This window comes from Drosophila pseudoobscura, chromosome 4 (assembly GCF_009870125.1).
Source record: "Drosophila pseudoobscura strain MV-25-SWS-2005 chromosome 4, UCI_Dpse_MV25, whole genome shotgun sequence".
NCBI lineage: Eukaryota > Metazoa > Arthropoda > Insecta > Diptera > Drosophilidae > Drosophila > Drosophila pseudoobscura.
Window position 1 is genome coordinate 27,447,659 of NC_046681.1, and position 17,528 is coordinate 27,465,186.

The 17,528-nt window shown below is 45.2% G+C and overlaps 2 protein-coding genes across 3 annotated transcripts; one reads left to right on the plus strand and one right to left on the minus strand.

Moving 5' to 3' along the window:
- The first annotated feature begins 88 nt into the window (after positions 1–88).
- LOC6903174 (uncharacterized) lies at positions 89–2,780 on the plus strand. The gene is made up of 4 exons (XM_002132838.3): positions 89–565; positions 627–924; positions 992–1,204; positions 1,268–2,780. Exons 1-4 carry the CDS (start codon positions 380–382, stop codon positions 1,390–1,392), a joined length of 822 nt encoding a protein of 273 aa, XP_002132874.2. The 5' UTR covers positions 89–379; the 3' UTR covers positions 1,393–2,780.
- On the minus strand, positions 2,559–17,525 carry Pino (protein pinocchio). 2 transcript variants are annotated; one of them, XM_002132839.3, is made up of 5 exons: positions 17,364–17,525; positions 16,596–16,884; positions 4,928–5,003; positions 3,823–4,072; positions 2,559–3,752 (listed from the first exon to the last, which is right to left on the minus strand). In XM_002132839.3, the coding sequence occupies exons 2-5, from the start codon at positions 16,882–16,884 to the stop codon at positions 3,549–3,551; spliced, it is 819 nt and encodes a 272-aa protein (XP_002132875.2). In that variant the 5' UTR covers positions 17,364–17,525; the 3' UTR covers positions 2,559–3,548. The 2 variants fall into 2 exon arrangements, with proteins under 2 accessions (XP_002132875.2, XP_033237010.1); XM_033381119.1 differs by lacking the exons at positions 16,596–16,884; positions 17,364–17,525 and adding an exon at positions 6,465–6,916.
- Between the last annotated feature and the right edge of the window lie 3 nt (positions 17,526–17,528).

The following is a 17,528-nucleotide window of genomic DNA, read 5'->3' on the forward strand; positions in this document are numbered from 1 at the left end:
CTCTGCTGCTTTTCATAATAGCTTCATCTCCTGCTAGCTTGGCACCGGTTCTGATTAAAGTGGAACTGTGGGGTTGGGGCTAGTGCTGGTGCTGGCGCTGGTGGTGCTGCTGCTGCTGCTGGGTCTAAGGCTGTGTATGTTTTCCCCACTTGTTACGTGCCCCTCACTTGTAGTTGTTTAGCAGCCGTGCCGTGGCTTGTTGACACAAGGTAATGAGAGACAGGACAACCGCAATTGCTTACATAAGACAGACACAGTGAAGCACAAGCACACATACAATACAGACTGGCGATGGGACGGGACTCACATCATTGCAGACAGTTGCATTCGCTGGCTTTTTATAGCCTACTTTCGAGGATGCCACAGTCTGCATCCAAGCATGGCCCATGTCGGAGGTGTTAACGGAGGTGTCTTCGCGGCGGCAGCCCTAAAGGACATCGGAGAGAAGCCAGCGGCAAGTGTGGCCAGCAGCACTGCCCTGGCCATCAGAAACTCCACGATTATAGCCCATCGACTGTCCATCTATCTGCCGCAGCTGTTGCTTCCCTCGCGAGACCCACAAAAGGTATGAGTCTCTGTCTCATCCCAAATTAAACGAGTAGTTTATGTATGGTTTCTTTTCTCAGCTCATAACCGAAATAAACTGCAGTGTGGCCCAGTTTCGGGAGATGCTCATCTTCATTGGACAGGCGCGGGACTCGCCGGAGTTGCGCGAGAAGATCCGGAAGCTGAGGCGCAGCTGCTTGGACGCCTGCAAGCACACGGCACACCTGATCACCCCGCAGCCGCGCCACTGTCTGGGCAGTCCCAGCGAGAGGATGCACCTGACGTTGCTCTACCATCTGAGCCAGCTGTTCCATCACGAGCTGATCAAGAGCTATCGTCTGATTCAGCTTGTGCCCCTCGATATGACCGAGTATTATGGTGGGCGAGATGATCCTGTTCTTCTAAGAATCCATTCACTGATTCACTGATTGTATCCCCCATACAGCTCCTTCGCGCACTGCTCCCTCTAATCTGGGGAATGTCATCAGTCAGATCTTGTTGTGCAAGCAAATCAATCCCGACTTCCAGCAGGAGGAACTTTGCAGCATCGCCAAGGATTCCCAAGAGCTGAGCGAGTTGTTGGATGAGCTTAAAGCCCATATGCCCTTGCCAGAGGCAACTCCCACTCTCGATGTGGAATTGGATCAGATAAAGAAATGTAAGTACTTCCAAGAGGATTATCAATCCTAATCTTAATCCTAATCCTCTCTTACGAGTACAGCCGGCACTGGTTTTGTGTCCCTCAACACACCCATTTGGTATGCTCGCCAGCGTAGACGCAGCTGTAGGAGCCGTAGTCGCAGTCTCTGCTGTTGTCTGACCTCATCGCATGGCAAAACTTATTAGACGAAAGAATGATATCTATAGATATTAGATAGGAAGTGCGAAACATCCCCAAGTTATTTCCCAAGATAAGATGCAAGTTGATAGAAGCCCAACCTTCCTGGAAACCCCAAAAAAAATTATGAATACAAAGAGTCATTCCATCGAATGGTACGTAAAGGAAAAGAACCACACATAATCATTGATTAATTATCAGCTAGGGAAATGTAAGCTAAGAGTGTAATTGCCTCGATGATAACTGTGGAAGCAACTCTTCGGGGAATGATAAAACTGGATTCCCAGAAACGATAATAACAATAAAGCCAATGTGGGACATGGCATCAAAGAGCCTCAAGGCTATACAAGGCTATATATGAGTGTGTAAAGCCGATTAAAGCCAAACCAGAAATACTTACAAATCGGTGGAGGCAGAGTGGTCTTTCTCAATTTGGGATTTCGAATGAAATCTGAAAGCTCTTCCCCTTAAATGATGCACAAAGGGCGATAAATTCCCAGAAATCAGGCTAAATCCCCACCCCTTATAACGGGGGCTATCATACCATAATTATACGGGAAGCCACAGAGCGTTAAGTTTATTTGCTGTGGGACTTAGCGGCATGCCAGCGTTCCAGGTGACAACACTGTAGGCGGCTGTAGGCCCACCAGGTGGTGCCTGAGCCATAAAAATTGATTAGATTCCGGCTTACATCTCACTCTCGAGACGACGACGACATCACGCCCTGTCATTCGACAATGGCAACTGTGTTAAGCATCGCATGATTCTCGAGCAGATGATAATAGATAGTCGGCCAGAGACAGAGAGAGAGCGAGACGAGACCCGACAACAGTGGATCTGGATCCAGCATAACACATCCGAAAGAGTGAGCACATTTGTTGGTTGATTTTTCGCATAGTTTAAGTATTTTAATTTTAAAAATATGCCTTTGTCTTTTACAAAACATATCTCTACATTAAAAATATATAAATATATTCATATGTATGTATGTATATATTTTATGCAGATTTACATATATAGTGGTATATATAATAGGTATTGTATATATTTAGGTGTAAACTTCTAGATGTCATATGGATTTTCACAGAAAATCTTCAACTTTTTGAGTAATGCTTTTTAGTTGTTTCCTTGTGCGTTTTGTCCTGCTTTCCTATCCTGTTATTCTATTCATTTATTGCGATTTCGCTTTTCCCCTTTGAACAGAGCGATAGAGAGAGACAGAGACTATATGTCGTACAATCCTTTAGTTACTTTGTTGAGCATTATGCATTATGGAAGATAAGATTCATTTCTTTCTTTAGTTTCGGAATGCACCATCAATATTTTTTTTGGGTTTTGCTTTGATCTGATTTGTGCCTCGAACCACAAAGCAACAACTATAACGAAACTAATTGTTAACAACAACAACGATCTCTAGACAGTTACAAAAGGGGTCTGGTCTGGTCTGTTCGGTGTCGGTCTGTTCTGTATCGGTCTGTGTGTAAGTATACAAAAATTATTATCGTATCGCTATCGACATAGTTTGTAGATAGATATAGATATAGGTATTGGTATAGCTATAGCTATCGTTAGACATTTTTGCTACATCATATTAAATTCACTATTTGTTCACGATTCTTTCTGGCCGCCTAATATCACCGTTATCACTGCATTGCCAAAAAACTTGGCTTAAGTCTACGCAGAAAGAAGTCTTTTCCTGGATAGAATTGCCTGGTGTCATGTGTGCAAACAAAAGTGGTGCCATTAAAAGCGTTAAACAAAAGAACTAACTTCGCTAATCATTTGCACAGTCACACAGCCAGCAAGAGCGAACGAAACGCAACCGAACGAAACACAAAAAATAATAATCATAGAATATAAATGAAATGAAAGAGAATTCTCAACGCGACACAACAATAAAAACTAAGAACTAAAAAGCTTAGCAATTAAGCCCTAAATTACGGGTGAGAGACTGTGTGGTGTGTGTGTCTGTTTGTTTTGTGGTTGTGTGTGTTTTTGTGTGTGTGGAGGTGGATCCACGGCACCAACTACGGGATTGGAGCCGCGGGGCTGCCTTCAGCTAACTGCTATCTGGATGAATGAGTGTGTGCGGGTGCGGCTTATGTGGAGGCGGTGCTGCAGTCTGGCTGTTGTTGGAGGAACTCTGGTGGCGGGGGGGCCAGCTCTAGGTGCGGGCGCTTTTGCTCGCCGATGAGGTGGACAGTTGTTCCAGACGGGAGCACAGCTCCTGGGCCAGACGCAGTTGATTCGCCGCAGCGGCAGCACACGAAGTGCTGGGTCCAGCACCTCCTGGCAGCTGGACTCCGGACACTGCCTCCGGGTAGCTGATGCACACGCCCACCCAGCGCGCTTGACTGCAGGCATGGGACTGTTGACGAGAGAAACAATCTGTTAGCTGGCTGTTCATATATTTTTCCAAGGATTTCTATGGTACTCACCATGGCAAAGTCTCGCTTCCACTGTACACCGCACTGGCCGTCGCACAGGGGGCAGGGACGCTCCAGGCTGTAGCCACCGCACTCGCTGCAGTCCAATGAGACATGATCATCTGTCCAGGAGACGCCGCAGGTAAAGCAGGAGCCCATATGCTGGCGCAACTCCTCAATGGTCATCACGTTGTCCATGCTGATCTCCAGGGGACTTCCCACTAGATCTGGCAACGACGCGGACAGACCGAGATTGTGATGCCTAAAAGAGACACAGATACAAAAGGGGGGAATTCGTGATTAGCTCAGAGTCAAAACAAAAATTAGATGACAAATCGTGGAAAGCTGGCAGCCGTGACCTTGCTTGTTGGGTCGGCGGTAGGAGTGGGAGGCACTGGCGTGGCGCTGTCGCTGGCGTGATTATGATAATGAGTAGCGTGGTGGAACTGAGAGAGACACGCGGAGAGATTGCGGATGATTGAACCAAATGGCAAACTGTACCCAACAACAGCGACAGCGGACGACGACGACGACGGACGCCGGCGAGACTTTCGCTCGATCATGTGAGCGGCACGGCGGCGACTTGCTTTTGCTTTTGTTTTCGGGGAAGAGGAGGAGCGACCAGGCCCCGAAAAGATAATGGCACTAATACAGACGAACCTCGCGAACCTCTCTCGTAAGGTGCGACTGCGACTGCGACTGCTACTGCCCTCTTTCATTAATGGGCCAAAGTCGGGGCCATATAAATATACATATATGTATATGTATATATATTGCAGGTGGTGTTTCAATAGTATTGCTATTATTGTTGTTGTAGTTGTACTCTGCACCCTAACCGGGGTCTGGGCATGATAAGATTGCAAAAATCATGAATGAGTAGCCAGCCCAACCTTTCATTAGCCTTCTCCGAATGCTACCGCTTCTGGCCTCTGGCCAGGGCCCAGCCCCAGCCCCAGCCCTGACATTGTTTACAATGAATTTGGCTAAAATACGAATGAATAAATGCGGTGAAACGGAAACGATTCCAGCGATTCCAAGTGAATCATTGGATCTACTATGAGTATATGAATGTTTTGATGATGATCGTGTGTTTGTGTCTATATTTTTGTATACTTACGATAGGGGACTGCAGATGTCGGCGATCTGGGGACCATGAACACTGGCAATAGACATGTTGGATGCTGCTGTTGGCACTGCAATGGGAAGAAGGGAGAGCAAAATTAAAACACGATTCGATTCAAAGTTCATCAATTGTAACAAGGTGAGATCGAGTGGGGGTCATTCTGCAGGTAAATACCCCCGAACACAGCACACACCCGAAGGTAAACGGGCTTTTCGTGCAGGTGCGTGCGTGTGTTCGGTGTTCGGTGTCTTGTCTGCCTCACCGACGAATACTTGAAATGTCAGAGGCATTTGCAATGACAGTTTCGAATCGAGCACAACTGTACCCAGCAGCCAGCAGCCAGCAAACAGCAGCCTCTGTGTACCTCTGTGACTTCTTGGAAACATTCAAATATATTGTATATAGGTATATCATATACGAATCGAACGACATTCTTGGCTTAAAAATTAACAACTATTGAGAAATAGGAGTGGAGGGAGGGCAGCGGAGGGGAGGGTACGAGTGTGCATGGAGAAGGGGTAAATAACCGCTAAAATCCGGTTGAAAGCACCATAAACAGCCAGCGGAGGCCGTGTGTGTAGCTGCTCTACAGATCTCTACAGTGTCTCGTATGCGTCATCCTCTCCTATAGTTTTAATTGCTTCGGATGGGGGCGCCGAACAATTAAACAACATTAATGTGCGAATTATATGGAATTGGCATTACTGTCCGACCGATAATTGCACGATCTCTTGTGGGGTGGGATGGGATGGGAACACTATACTATACAGAACAAACTTGTCTACATTGTTTTGACACGATTTTGGCAAAGTTGCAAAAACATCCATACTATACGTATGTGTGTATGTATGTATCTGGGAGCGAATCGTCCTCAGGCACATGACTGCTGATCTGCGTCTGGCCTGGCAGCATCATAAATTTATTTTGCGTTGTTATGCGGCGACCATGCCATCCACAGCACAGCACAGCCGTTCTATATATAACTTTGGATCGTATGAGAAAGTATAATCAAGAGCCGATTGGGGGCTAAAATTAAAACCCAACCAACATGCAGCTTGTGCAACAGAGAAAGAGGCGGAAGAAGGAGAGGCCGAATCGAGGCGAGACCCTGTGCTGTGCCTATGCTCTGGTGCAAGTGCACCTGGTTCAAGTCCTCGCTAATTGCAATTTCGCCTGGGTTTGCGTGCCTGCTAGAGCTGCGGCGACAGAAACGTCGCAAAAAAAACGAAAATTGCTGTAATTTATCCGAAGCGAACGAATGCGGCAGCCATGTATCTGGCTCCGACTCTCGGCCCCTGCCTCTTGCCACAGCACAACTAGTTGCATTTAATTTGATTTTATTTATTTATAGAAGGGCACTCACACAGCCGCACACATAAATACAGGCAGACAGACGGACAGACAGACAGACGGACACATATGTAGATACAGATCCAAACGAGAGATGAATGTACGGAGGAAGCGGACGGGTGGGGGGGTCTGTTCGTTGTTGTTGTTGTTGTTGATTTATTTTGGGCACGGAAATACTTACATTTGTTGTATTTTTACAGAATTGTTGAACGTTGTTCTGTTTTTTATTTATTCTGCGCTATTAATAAATCCAAATTGGGATTTTGGTTGCAGTTGTTGTAGTGTTTTTTTGTAATTATAATTGTTGCTGTGGTTGTTGTTGTTGTTTTGGCCTTGCGTAAGCCACAACAAATCAAATTATCTTTTATAATTGCTTGTAAATGAACAGTAACCGTTTTGGCTATTGTAGTGTTTTTGTTTTGCTTTCTTTAGTAACTTTTCACACGCGATGGAGACAGTTAGCTCGTGTAAACGTATTGCTCAGTGTTCATCGGGTTGATATCCAAATAATAACGATTGTTTTGATACAGCGCACTTTTATAGTTGGGCTTCCGTTGAGACAAACGGAATTGATTTTTTCTGGAAAGCCAAAGACCAAGTGGCATGCACGACCGAAGCGAATGGATGGAATCGAATGAACGCGCTGGCCACAGTTCGCATCGTTTTTATAGCCGGGCTCTGAGAGAGTACGTAAACGAAGAGCAGAGCAAACAGCAGTGGGAGAGAGAGACAGCGAGAGAGCGAGCTCGCAAAAGTGATATTGCGGATGACAAAGCAAAGCTAACGAACTGAACTTGCCAAGCTCTCGCATACAGTGACACCACACACATACACACGTACACACACACACACACACACCCAACAGAGTCGTAATGAACGTTACGAGAGGGGGGGGGTTAAATCAAAGCAAAATTCCAAAAACCAAAGTCAGATGCTGACCAAATTAGCGGTAGTTGGCAACAGCGGAGAACGGAGAGCGAGTGTGGCTGTGTGTATGTGTGTGTGTGAGAGGCGATAACAAAGCAAAACAGAGAGGGAAAGAGAGAGAGAGAGATAGAGAGCAGAGTCAAACGGCAAGGGGGAATACACTTACAGCCTTACATCTCTGATGCATTCACACCCTCCTCCTATCTGCTATCTGCACTTCCACCGCATTATCACCGATACTCTTACGTACAGATACGGACACTGCGGCAATACGTATACGACGCATTGACCGGACGGACACTAGTACATTGACTAAATGTAATCGTCGCGGGGTGCTTGACGTAAAAGACAGCGGAACGACAACAGATAGACAGAACCAGCTTGGCAACCGTCAGCACCCTCGTCGACCCGTCAACGAACGCATTTCATTTGAATAACAAATCATTTATTCTTTGACAGGTAGAGCGCCGGACAAGGACAGGGACCACGGCCCACGGACCATGGACAGGGACGTGCTGCAGGTGGCTGAAAACAGGCTGAATAGAAAACTAACCGGGCACCCCGGGTCCGGTTCAAATACAGGTAAACCACCATCTCGATTCGCTGGAAATCGCGAGAGAGCATGTCTCTCTCCATAAACCATAAACATGTACAAATGTTTTTACGCCAATGCTTCGCTTATCAATCGCCCTAATCTTATCAGCGGGCTCCGGGGCGGGAGTGGCCCGCTCAGCGCGTGGCGCGGCAGACTTCCCCAGCGCTCCCGCCTTCGGGTTTCAAAGTATAACGGTCCAACTCATTATATACGATACAGGGCGAGTCCCCGGCAGAATGGAAATTTTTCGCTAACGTTGGCATGCTAATAGGGGGAAAAATTCGCATTTTTTTGTTGCTCCAAGTGCCAAGTGCAGCTCAAGTCCGCCGCTACAGAGTCGCGCGTCGCGTCGCATTGGGGAAGCTCAAATTTCGCCAGACAAACGAAAAGGGAGCAGCACCCAAAGCCGAAGAGAACTCCGAGCCCTGAACCAAGCCCAAGCCAAAAGCAAAGCGATCCCCAAGCGACCCTCGCCAAATTAATGCAATTTCAGCGTCGGCAATTCGTGACGACGAAACCACGACGGACGGGCAACCATAAACTAACATATACTACGTATCCACGTATCCAACTCGCATATTGTACAATCACACAGCATATATTATAAACAATTAATGTTTATTTAGAAAGCAAGAACGAGCGGCAACATCCCCTTGACCGTCATATGCCCATGCCCCCCCCGGGGGCGGCGTCTTGAAAGCCGTTCCATGAGGAGGCCCTCGATTCGGGGCACACTTTTGCGACTGACATTCAACTTTGCAATCCACGGCGCAGTTTCGTGCGGGGGCGCAGGGGTGCAGGACGGACGAGGAGTCGGAGATGGAAATGGAATCGAGGGACCATTGTCATTTGAGAAGGTCGCACGGCAATTGCTTTGGGACACTCTCACCTCAGCCGTAATTGCGTCAGAAAACGTGGAGGATATTAGTCCGAAAATAACAATATTTAAACAGTATTTTGCCAACCTTTTGAAAAACTTATTAAGAGCCCCAGCCCCAGCCCCACGCCGATCGCAGCACGCAGAGCACGCAGCTCGTGTGTGTATTTTTATACTCTTCCTGAAGACAGACCAGAAAGAAAGACAGAAAGAGAGAGAGAGAGAGATCTCCCGCCCCATTGGCTTTATATGTTATGTCTTCCTGCTAAATATATGTATGTATCCCCATCCACCGTTGTACAATGCATTTTTCAAGCCGGATGATCTGCGAATCTACTAAAAACTGCTGTCGAAAATGTTATATTTCGTATCTTATCGCATGATTTATAAGTCTGCCATAGAGATTGGATATCGTAAATATCATTTTATTACGCACAATTCTTTAAATATTTATTATTCGGAAACTTTCAAACAGATAATGTTTATTTAGGATCGGGTTTTTATATTTTCACATCTAAATATTCCTATGCAAAAATATATTTTCCAGTTTATTTCCAAACTGATAATGTAGGCTACTTGGGGGTTTCACTATCACTCAAGACTGTTTGGGGTTTTTTTTATATATTGTTGAACTTGTCATTTTAAGGTGTAGGTTTTCTGTGAAACAGCGGGGAAATCAATGAAAACATATAGGATATTCACTACTAAATGAAATAAATATAACATTTATTTCAACTGTGAACTGTGACCTCTCCTTAAATATTGTTCCATCGTACCTATTTCCAAGACTATTTTAAACACTTAACTTTAAGGTATATGATTTCGCACTTGATCAATCATTATCGATCAACAGGTGCTACTGGAAGCCACTGCATTTATCATTCAGTCTGTGGCATATCCATCAAGGCAACACAAATCTTAGGGTATTGAAGTTTCCGTTGGGCAAATATAGTTTTGTGTTTGCCAATATATGTACATTCGAGTACTGGCGGAATTGTGCATAAATACAGTACAATTATTGCGTCGTCAAGTGCTGCTTAAAGACATGCGCTTCCTCTTTGGTTTCGGCGCTGGCTTTGGCTTTGGCTCTGATGGTGGCTTTGACTCTGACACCGGCAGTGGCTCGGCTCTGTTTTGCATCGCAGCTACGCAAATAAAGCTGCTCCTGAGTGTACGACTGTACGATTGTACGGCAGTATCTGTTAATTATTGTTATGGATGGATGTTGTGACTGGTGTGTAAATAACAACAGACATGTGGCATCGGTAGATGGATACGAGTATATTGTACCATCAAATGCGAAAAACAAAAGGCGGCCATCGGCTGACGTCAATTCGTGAGCGAGAGAAATCAGGAACCGAGCCCAAAAACGCAGAAACAGAAGCTCACCAAAAAAAAAACCCAGCTTTGTTTTGATTTCGATATAAAAACCTCCTCCGATCATGAGCCAGAATTGTGGGCGTGTGATTCATTTGGGTTTATGGGGAATCTACATCTACATAGTATTATAATGTGTAGCGCCACACGCTGATCCGCTCATCATCATTATCATTATTATTATCATCATCGTGAGCACAGGCCACAGCCTCATCTACCTCACATGGCAATGCTAATGAGCTGGGTCGAATAGCGACACAAACTCGTTCCGCGGGATTCCCTCGCCCAAGAGTTTGGCGGGTACAAACAAACTGATTTTCGGAATTTCAACCTGCGGCTTAGTCTGCGTCTGGGCTGTACTATGGAAACGGTTTACTTAATTAATGGGGGAAAAGTACTCAGTGCGCGGCAAATACTCGCACTCGTACGAGTACAATATACAATATATGTACAATATCTGTGGGTAAACTGCCAAAACGGGGCGTGGCCTGTCAGAGGCAGATCATTCCATTCGAACGAAAGTGAGTTGAAAGCTTCGCCGGATCTGCCGTAGAATCGCGGGTACATTTAAGTGCACTAAGTGCTCTCGTCCCTCTATTAGAGCTCCGACAGATTTACAGTGGGCCCAAAAACTGTTGACAAGGGCAATTAGAATTCCCGTCCGAGAAGTCGGGCGACTGCGCGGCCCTGAACTCTGGCCTCGTCGACCCCCCTTCGGGGTGCTTCCACATTTCCATACAGATGTTTTGTAAGAGTTCCGCAAAGAGGCATTTGCATACTGATGACTGATAAAATGATAGCGTTCTCAATGAGCTGCGAGAACTGTTCCTATAAATAGGTCTATGACTTGTTATCTCACTCTCGTTCTCATTGAAGGCAGCCCTTGGAGGATATTGTAGTAGAAGTATGACTGATACGGGCCCTGCCGATGACTGGAAGAAGGTTACCGCGTGACCCTCTAACCCCCTGGCAATGTCATATACTCGGATGGATATCGAGTTGCATGCCTTACGGAAACACAGAAACAGAGGAACTGAACTCATCATGTAATCTGAGTAACACGATCACTGATGACTGATACTTTAGATTCTATATTTACTTCCCATATTTTAAGGTTTTCGATTAACATTTAATTGGAATAACCGCCTCCCCAGCATTAATATTAATAGAACTTGTTCTGTTATATTCGGGAAGTTCGTTTCTACGAGTATATAGATGTGGATCTCGTTCTATTGTCTGTCTGATCGTCAAGATTTCACGATGACAGACACGAAATTTGTGCGGTAATCATAACTGATGTTTGGATGCTACTCGTAGCAGGATGGGCGATAAAATAAGCCCCACCAAGCTGATTAGACCGTATCATCATTGAAAGTTGCCTTCCCAATAGATTAAAGTACAAAACTAGATAATAATAATCGTATAATGCATATCTTAGAATCCTTGGCCGAACCAATTCCTAGTTACTGTAAGCCAATGCCAATTACTGTCATAAAAAGTGCACTATCACAATGAAAACTTCCTCATACGGACAGTAAAGACTCCTTATAGAACTCTAGGTTATCAAAACCATATAAAACAATCAATCGATCTGAGATAATAGAAACAGAAAAGACCATTATGTCCACTCCCAAAAATATAGCCTTGGGAATACCCCGAAATGTTCAGTCTTTGGTAGAATCTTAGAACGCAATTGAAAAAGCTTTCTCTTGAGCTATCGTTTTGTAGATCTAGCTGTACAAAGACCTGTCTATAGATGTGAGAAAAAAAACTCACGTGATTTGTCTACTTTGAACCAATAGCAAACATGGACTTCCCGTACATTAAATACGTATTTCCCACCAACGCACACAAAAAAGTCTAAAATTTACCAGGGAATACCTGGACCACAGATCAGGAATAAAAATATTTAAATGTCGGACAAAATTAGTGGAAAAATGTCTGGAAAACAGTTATTGTTTATATATGTATATATGGGAACCTTTTTGTGTGAACAACCCATAACCCAGAAGTATTACTACATTGATCGATTGTTTCCCGTGGAATATTTTGCACCGGAATTTCTGATGCAAAAATAAACACAACCTAGTGATCGCTGGTCCAAGGTACTATTGTATTTCCATCGCAATCTCATGAATATGGTGCAAAGTAGTGGTTTGCAAAAATCCCATTCCCATTCGAAGGCAAAGTGCGCAATCCGAATCAAAACTAGAACACACCGGAGCGAGGGAGAGCGTCCCACCACAGTGTCCGGCCGTCCCCCTCTGATTGCCCCCAAAGGGACGGAGCGGATTTTGTGGTCTTTGGTTAGGCGTGCGGGCAATTAACACTTGTGGAAGTCTGGAGAACACCTAATTAGCGACCTGCATAATGCAACAGTTTGCTAATTACACGTGACCAGGGAGAGTTCAGGCGGTGAGGGGCACCTGCTGTGGGTTTTGTCACCACTCGCTCCTTGGAATCTTCGGATTTGGTTCAGATAAATCTGGTTTGATGGTTTCATTTTTGTTCAATGAATTCATCGAAATGAAACTCTGTTCATTAGGCATTTGATTTCTAGCACACGTCCAGCTAATAAAAGAACTAGTTTGATTCATTAACAGATGTTCTCATTGTGTTCATTCAAGAATGAAATGTCACCATTAACAGAATGACTTAACTGGCTGAAGGATGAACCTGAAAACTCAATTCTGCTAGTTCCAGCACCTGCCATACTCGAACGAACCATTGTTTGCGGTGCTAATGGGAATTTACAGCAAGTTTTGTGTATGTAAATCTCGTCAACTAACTGACGTCGCAACTCTTGTCATCTTCGTCATCATCTCATTTGACTTTCATCATCATCGTCGTCAACAGCAGAAGTGCAACAGCAGGCAAGGAGCGTCAGCAGCGAGAAAAAGCGTCAGCAACACCGACAACAGAATCAACAAGAACTCTGGTTGAAGGAAGGGTCGAAGCTCTCGATACCCTTGGATCGATATGGCGAAGGTATTCCCATCTGAATCAAATTTAATATATATATAGCTGTTTGAATATCTCTAAAAGAAAATAATGGTTTTCGACAGTTGTCGAAACATTGAATGAAGCTCATCCCTGAGATTTGTACACTTCTATCCATATCCTCCGACTGGTAGTATCCTTGTTTTCCGAATACCTGGTGTGACGTCTGCATTTTTGAATGTGTTTTACGACTCGGTCAGAATGAAATTCCGTTGGAGCTCCGAACTCCGTTGTTACACAACTATTGATGACACTGTCGACGCCTTCCGAGTTGGCCATTCGTCTGATATAATGATTCGATCATAGCGGTTCTATTATTAACGGATCTAAGACACCTAAGCCTCACATATAAATGTTTTTTTTTTTAGTTTGTTGTCTCTTCGCTTTGTTGCAAACATCTGTTTAAATGCAAACACCCACTTTGAATAGGGTATAACAACATCTCTGTTAGATTTGCGTCGCACGAAACATTTGCTCCATGTAAACAGAGTCGCACGCAAGAGAGCATTGGAAGGAGAGATAGGTACGTTGACATTACCGGTTTGAACCGATTACTACCCGTTGGTCGTGTCGTGTCGTTGTTGCCGCTGCTATCCGCAAGGGTTCTCCCTCTCTATGTGTTTGTGTTTATGTGTGTTAAAATTGTAAATTAATAAAAAGAATAAAGAACAATGAATGAATGAAACGGAATTGGAATTGAAATCAATCCCCTATAGAGCACACACACACACACACACAGCCGAAGAGTAGTGTCGGGCCTCTTCTCAGTTGCAGCTACAGCCCCAGTCCACGTCCAGTGGAAGGCGGCGCCAGCGCCAAGTGCTGACGCCGCAGATTTGCACACGTTCCGCCATGGTTTTAGAAGGGGTTGCGTTACGTTACGGCTATGCAATAGATCATCGAAGAGGTTATAACCAGTTGCGACCTAAGCGAATCGGTTAGCGGTCGATCTGTAGCTGCCATAAACTGGTGTCACCTCTAAAGCGCATGGATTAAAAGAGAAATGATATTGGGATTTGATTTCCGGAGAAATCCAGAGATACGAGTACAGGGAATATTTGATTCCCAGAGAATTTAGATTAAAGTTGATCCCAAGAGTAAACAGATGAGCTCTTCGGATTCCAGATTCCCCCAGTTTCCAGACTGGGAATTTAGACACTTTCCATCACGCCACCGAACTGACAGGCAGCCGGTGGTGGCGTCTGGGCGGATCCGTCTATACCTGAATTCCAGCCACACTTCTCCGCCGCCCAGAGGCTATCGGTTTTCCATGTCATCAGTGGAGGGGCTGGCTGGCTGGCTGCTGCGCAATACGAGGCGAGGCGGCAGGGGTCGGGACTTATCAGCAGAGACGAGACGAGCCACTCCGTACAAATTAAACAAGGCGCGAATGGGCTGCGCGTGGCGTTCCGTATGGTTTCGACTATAATGAGCATGGGAACATAAAAAACAGACAGACGCTAAAAGCGGGACACGAGCGGGCACGGGGGACAGTGGGGACAGGGGACACCTGAGAGGGGTAGCACGGCGCATTGCGAAATCCAAAACGGATTTATTTTTGAACAAAAAAATAAGAAAAGAAAAAATTGTCATTACGCTTGTCGCTTTAATAAGCATTTTTTGTGTGCAAGCGAAACGTTTATGCAATCACTTTATGCATTTACATGGGAGCTACTACTGTTTAGATTCTGAGTGCATTACCACTTTCGTACCCCAGACGTACCCCAGACCAGAGAGCGACAGCTCCATTCAAAAGTTGTATACTTAATGTTAAGTAAGAATACGCTGGGGATGACTCAAAGGGGGAACTGCGACTATGGTGCGAGATAAGGAGAAGAGTGATCATTCAAGATAAGAAAATTCCACGACATCCATTACGATAAGTGATAGAAATATCTATATCTTAGGAATAGTAGGGAAAATGAGTCATGGGAATCCAAAAGGGAGGATACTCGTACGAAATCACTACGATTCCGTGTAAATATCACTCATGATACGAAAGGGATAAATCATTCTGAACTTGTTCAATTGATCTGAAACGTAATGTGCTTATGTGCACACAGATTCCGATTTCAATTGAACCAGACTACATGCATACATATGTATGCGCCACTCAAGCCACACGAAGCAGATTGCAAATAGTCTGATGCAATATGGTAATCATCTGAAAATAGACAGATTCTCATGAGCCATCTCATACTATACACGATGATTATGGAGACCCCCAGCAGGGGGTTGCATAAGTAGCCATGTCGTTACATTTTCCTTTATTTGGGTTCCTTATGGAAGCTGTAGCTTTGTTGACAATAGCATTTTAAAATATACCATTTCTCATGGGTAATATGCACATGACTATAGATGAGGCATCCTCCAACAAATGGTTTCGTTACACATAACTTTTCCTAGGACCGGATCTTTCGACACTATTTCCTATGTTCCTATAGCCAGACCACACGCAATGCCTCAAGTATTATCCATAGAGTCTGCAGCCCCCATCCCCAGAAACCTTTAATGAACGACACGTGCCGAGCCTCCTTAATAATATGCACGCATAAAAAACAGCTCACGCTAGCCATAAACCAATTGCTATTGAGTCCCAAAAAAGAAAGAAAATATTCCACTCTCATGAAATGAAATCGTGCCGGCGGGCCTTATGCGCATAATCTCAACCACGATTACTAATATTTGCCTACTCTTTGTCACCCACTCCGCCAGAGAAAGAGTGGGAGAGAGAGGCCGGTCCAGTCCGATCCGGGACTGGAGTCACATGATAAACGCGTGAATTTAGCAAATTCTTGCTGACAAGCGAAACGTGTGAATAGGCGGGTCGCACGCTTCGCTTATAAGGCTAATCAGATCGCAGATAAACAGAAAGACAAAACAATTAGCTAACCGATATTGGGGAGACAGTTTTTCAGTAGCACGTAAATGATGGATGGCTGGCTGGCTGGCTGGCTGGCTAGCTGGCTGGGCTGTACATTATTTTCGGGGAATATTGTTTCTAAAAACAGACCGAAATGGGTCTAAATTTATGGCGAATCGATTTAAAGACAGAGTGCTGCTGCCGCGGCTATTGACAAGGCTTAATAACTTGTATAATTGATAGCCAATGGTATTTGGCATTATATACAGCCATTATCAGAGGGCGAAGTGCTCTGCCACTCACCGATAAAGCTGACTATGGCCGGCAATTGGCATTAATAAAAGTGTACAGCGGTTTCCGCCCGATCAGACAAAAGCCTAATGCCCTGCCTGCCTGCAAGCGGCCTGGAGTGGGTGTGGGACGAACGAAGGGGCCAAGCCATAGGGATCAATAGAGGTAGAGGTGTGCCAAGTGCTGCGCCGTCACAAGTGGCCGAGTGGGAAAACCGTGCGGTTGATAAGGGGCCCACTGCAGCTGGTGCAAAGGTGGTGTGGACACGGCAAAAAAGTTTTCCCCGACGAACTAGTTCAGGCGTTTGCTAATCGTAAATAACAGAGATTACACTGATGTCTAGACTATAAATACGGTGCGCTAATTATAGTCATATATTCACCTATAAAATTCAAATTGCTCAGAGCCACGGCACAGCTGCTGGTGGCGGTCGTCATCTTATCACCGGCTATGTTGCAAAAGTCCGGGTCATCCACGTCGAAGATGATCCCATCCTCCCACTCGGTGACAATGAGCGAGGACCTCGTCTGTTGCTGCGCCAGGGAATGGTTGGTGGTGGTTGCGGTGGCGGTGGCGTGGTTTCCCTCCCTGCTGCTGGTGCTGCTACTTGTCCTGTTGTTGTTGTTGTAGCTATTGCCAAACGAGTTGTTGTTGCCGCTGCCCGTTTTCATCTGTTGGATGAGGCCAAGAGAGTCGCACTTAATGGGTAGAACAATGGAATGAATCAAGTGTGTACGTGATGCTATGCAAATGGCAAACGTCACACGTGGCGCAAATGCAAGCAAAATTGTATGGCTATGGTCGAGCGGCGGATTTGATAGATGGCGGGGAATGATGATGTTGATGATGAAGAGGAGAGGTGTAGGTAGGCAGGAGGCACAGCTGTTGCTGCAGCACACAAACACAAACTCAAGCATATACTTGCAACACCTTGTCAGCAATATGCAAAATCAATAGATGCAGATGCATTATTTAGGTGAAGGCTGCATTAAAGTGTATGTGTGTGTGTGTGTGTGTGTGTGCGTGGGTGCTCTCTGTGTGTTTGGTTTTGGTTTGGCGCTATCCGTGTGTGCTCTCGCCTCTGGTCCTTGTGTGCGTGCGTTTTTGCGGGAATAGGCCAATCATCGCATTAAGCATGCCCTTAACTTACGTTCTCTAATGCAACAGCAGCGCGGGAGTATCCAAAAAGGGCGATAATAAATTTCAAGCGCCAACAGCAAGATTTTAAGTTAATTTTTTAATTTAATAGCAAAATAGCTGGCAACTAGAGCTGGCAAAACAAACTATCGATGACACAACTATCGACAGTCACGAA

Excerpts from the sequence above, each read along its gene's own strand:
- LOC6903174 (XM_002132838.3), top strand. The coding sequence starts at position 380 with ATGGCCCATGTCGGAGGTGTTAACGGAGGTGTCTTCGCGGCGGCAGCC. Across the intron at positions 566-626 it reads CCTCGCGAGACCCACAAAAG|CTCATAACCGAAATAAACTG; the intron begins GTATGAGTCTCT and ends TTCTTTTCTCAG. Across the intron at positions 1,205-1,267 it reads ATTGGATCAGATAAAGAAAT|CCGGCACTGGTTTTGTGTCC; the intron begins GTAAGTACTTCC and ends TTACGAGTACAG.
- Pino (XM_002132839.3), bottom strand. The coding sequence starts at position 16,884 with ATGAAAACGGGCAGCGGCAACAACAACTCGTTTGGCAATAGCTACAAC. Across the intron at positions 4,073-4,927 it reads GACATCTGCAGTCCCCTATC|GCATCACAATCTCGGTCTGT; the intron begins GTAAGTATACAA and ends TGTCTCTTTTAG. Across the intron at positions 3,753-3,822 it reads GGAAGCGAGACTTTGCCATG|TCCCATGCCTGCAGTCAAGC; the intron begins GTGAGTACCATA and ends TCTCGTCAACAG.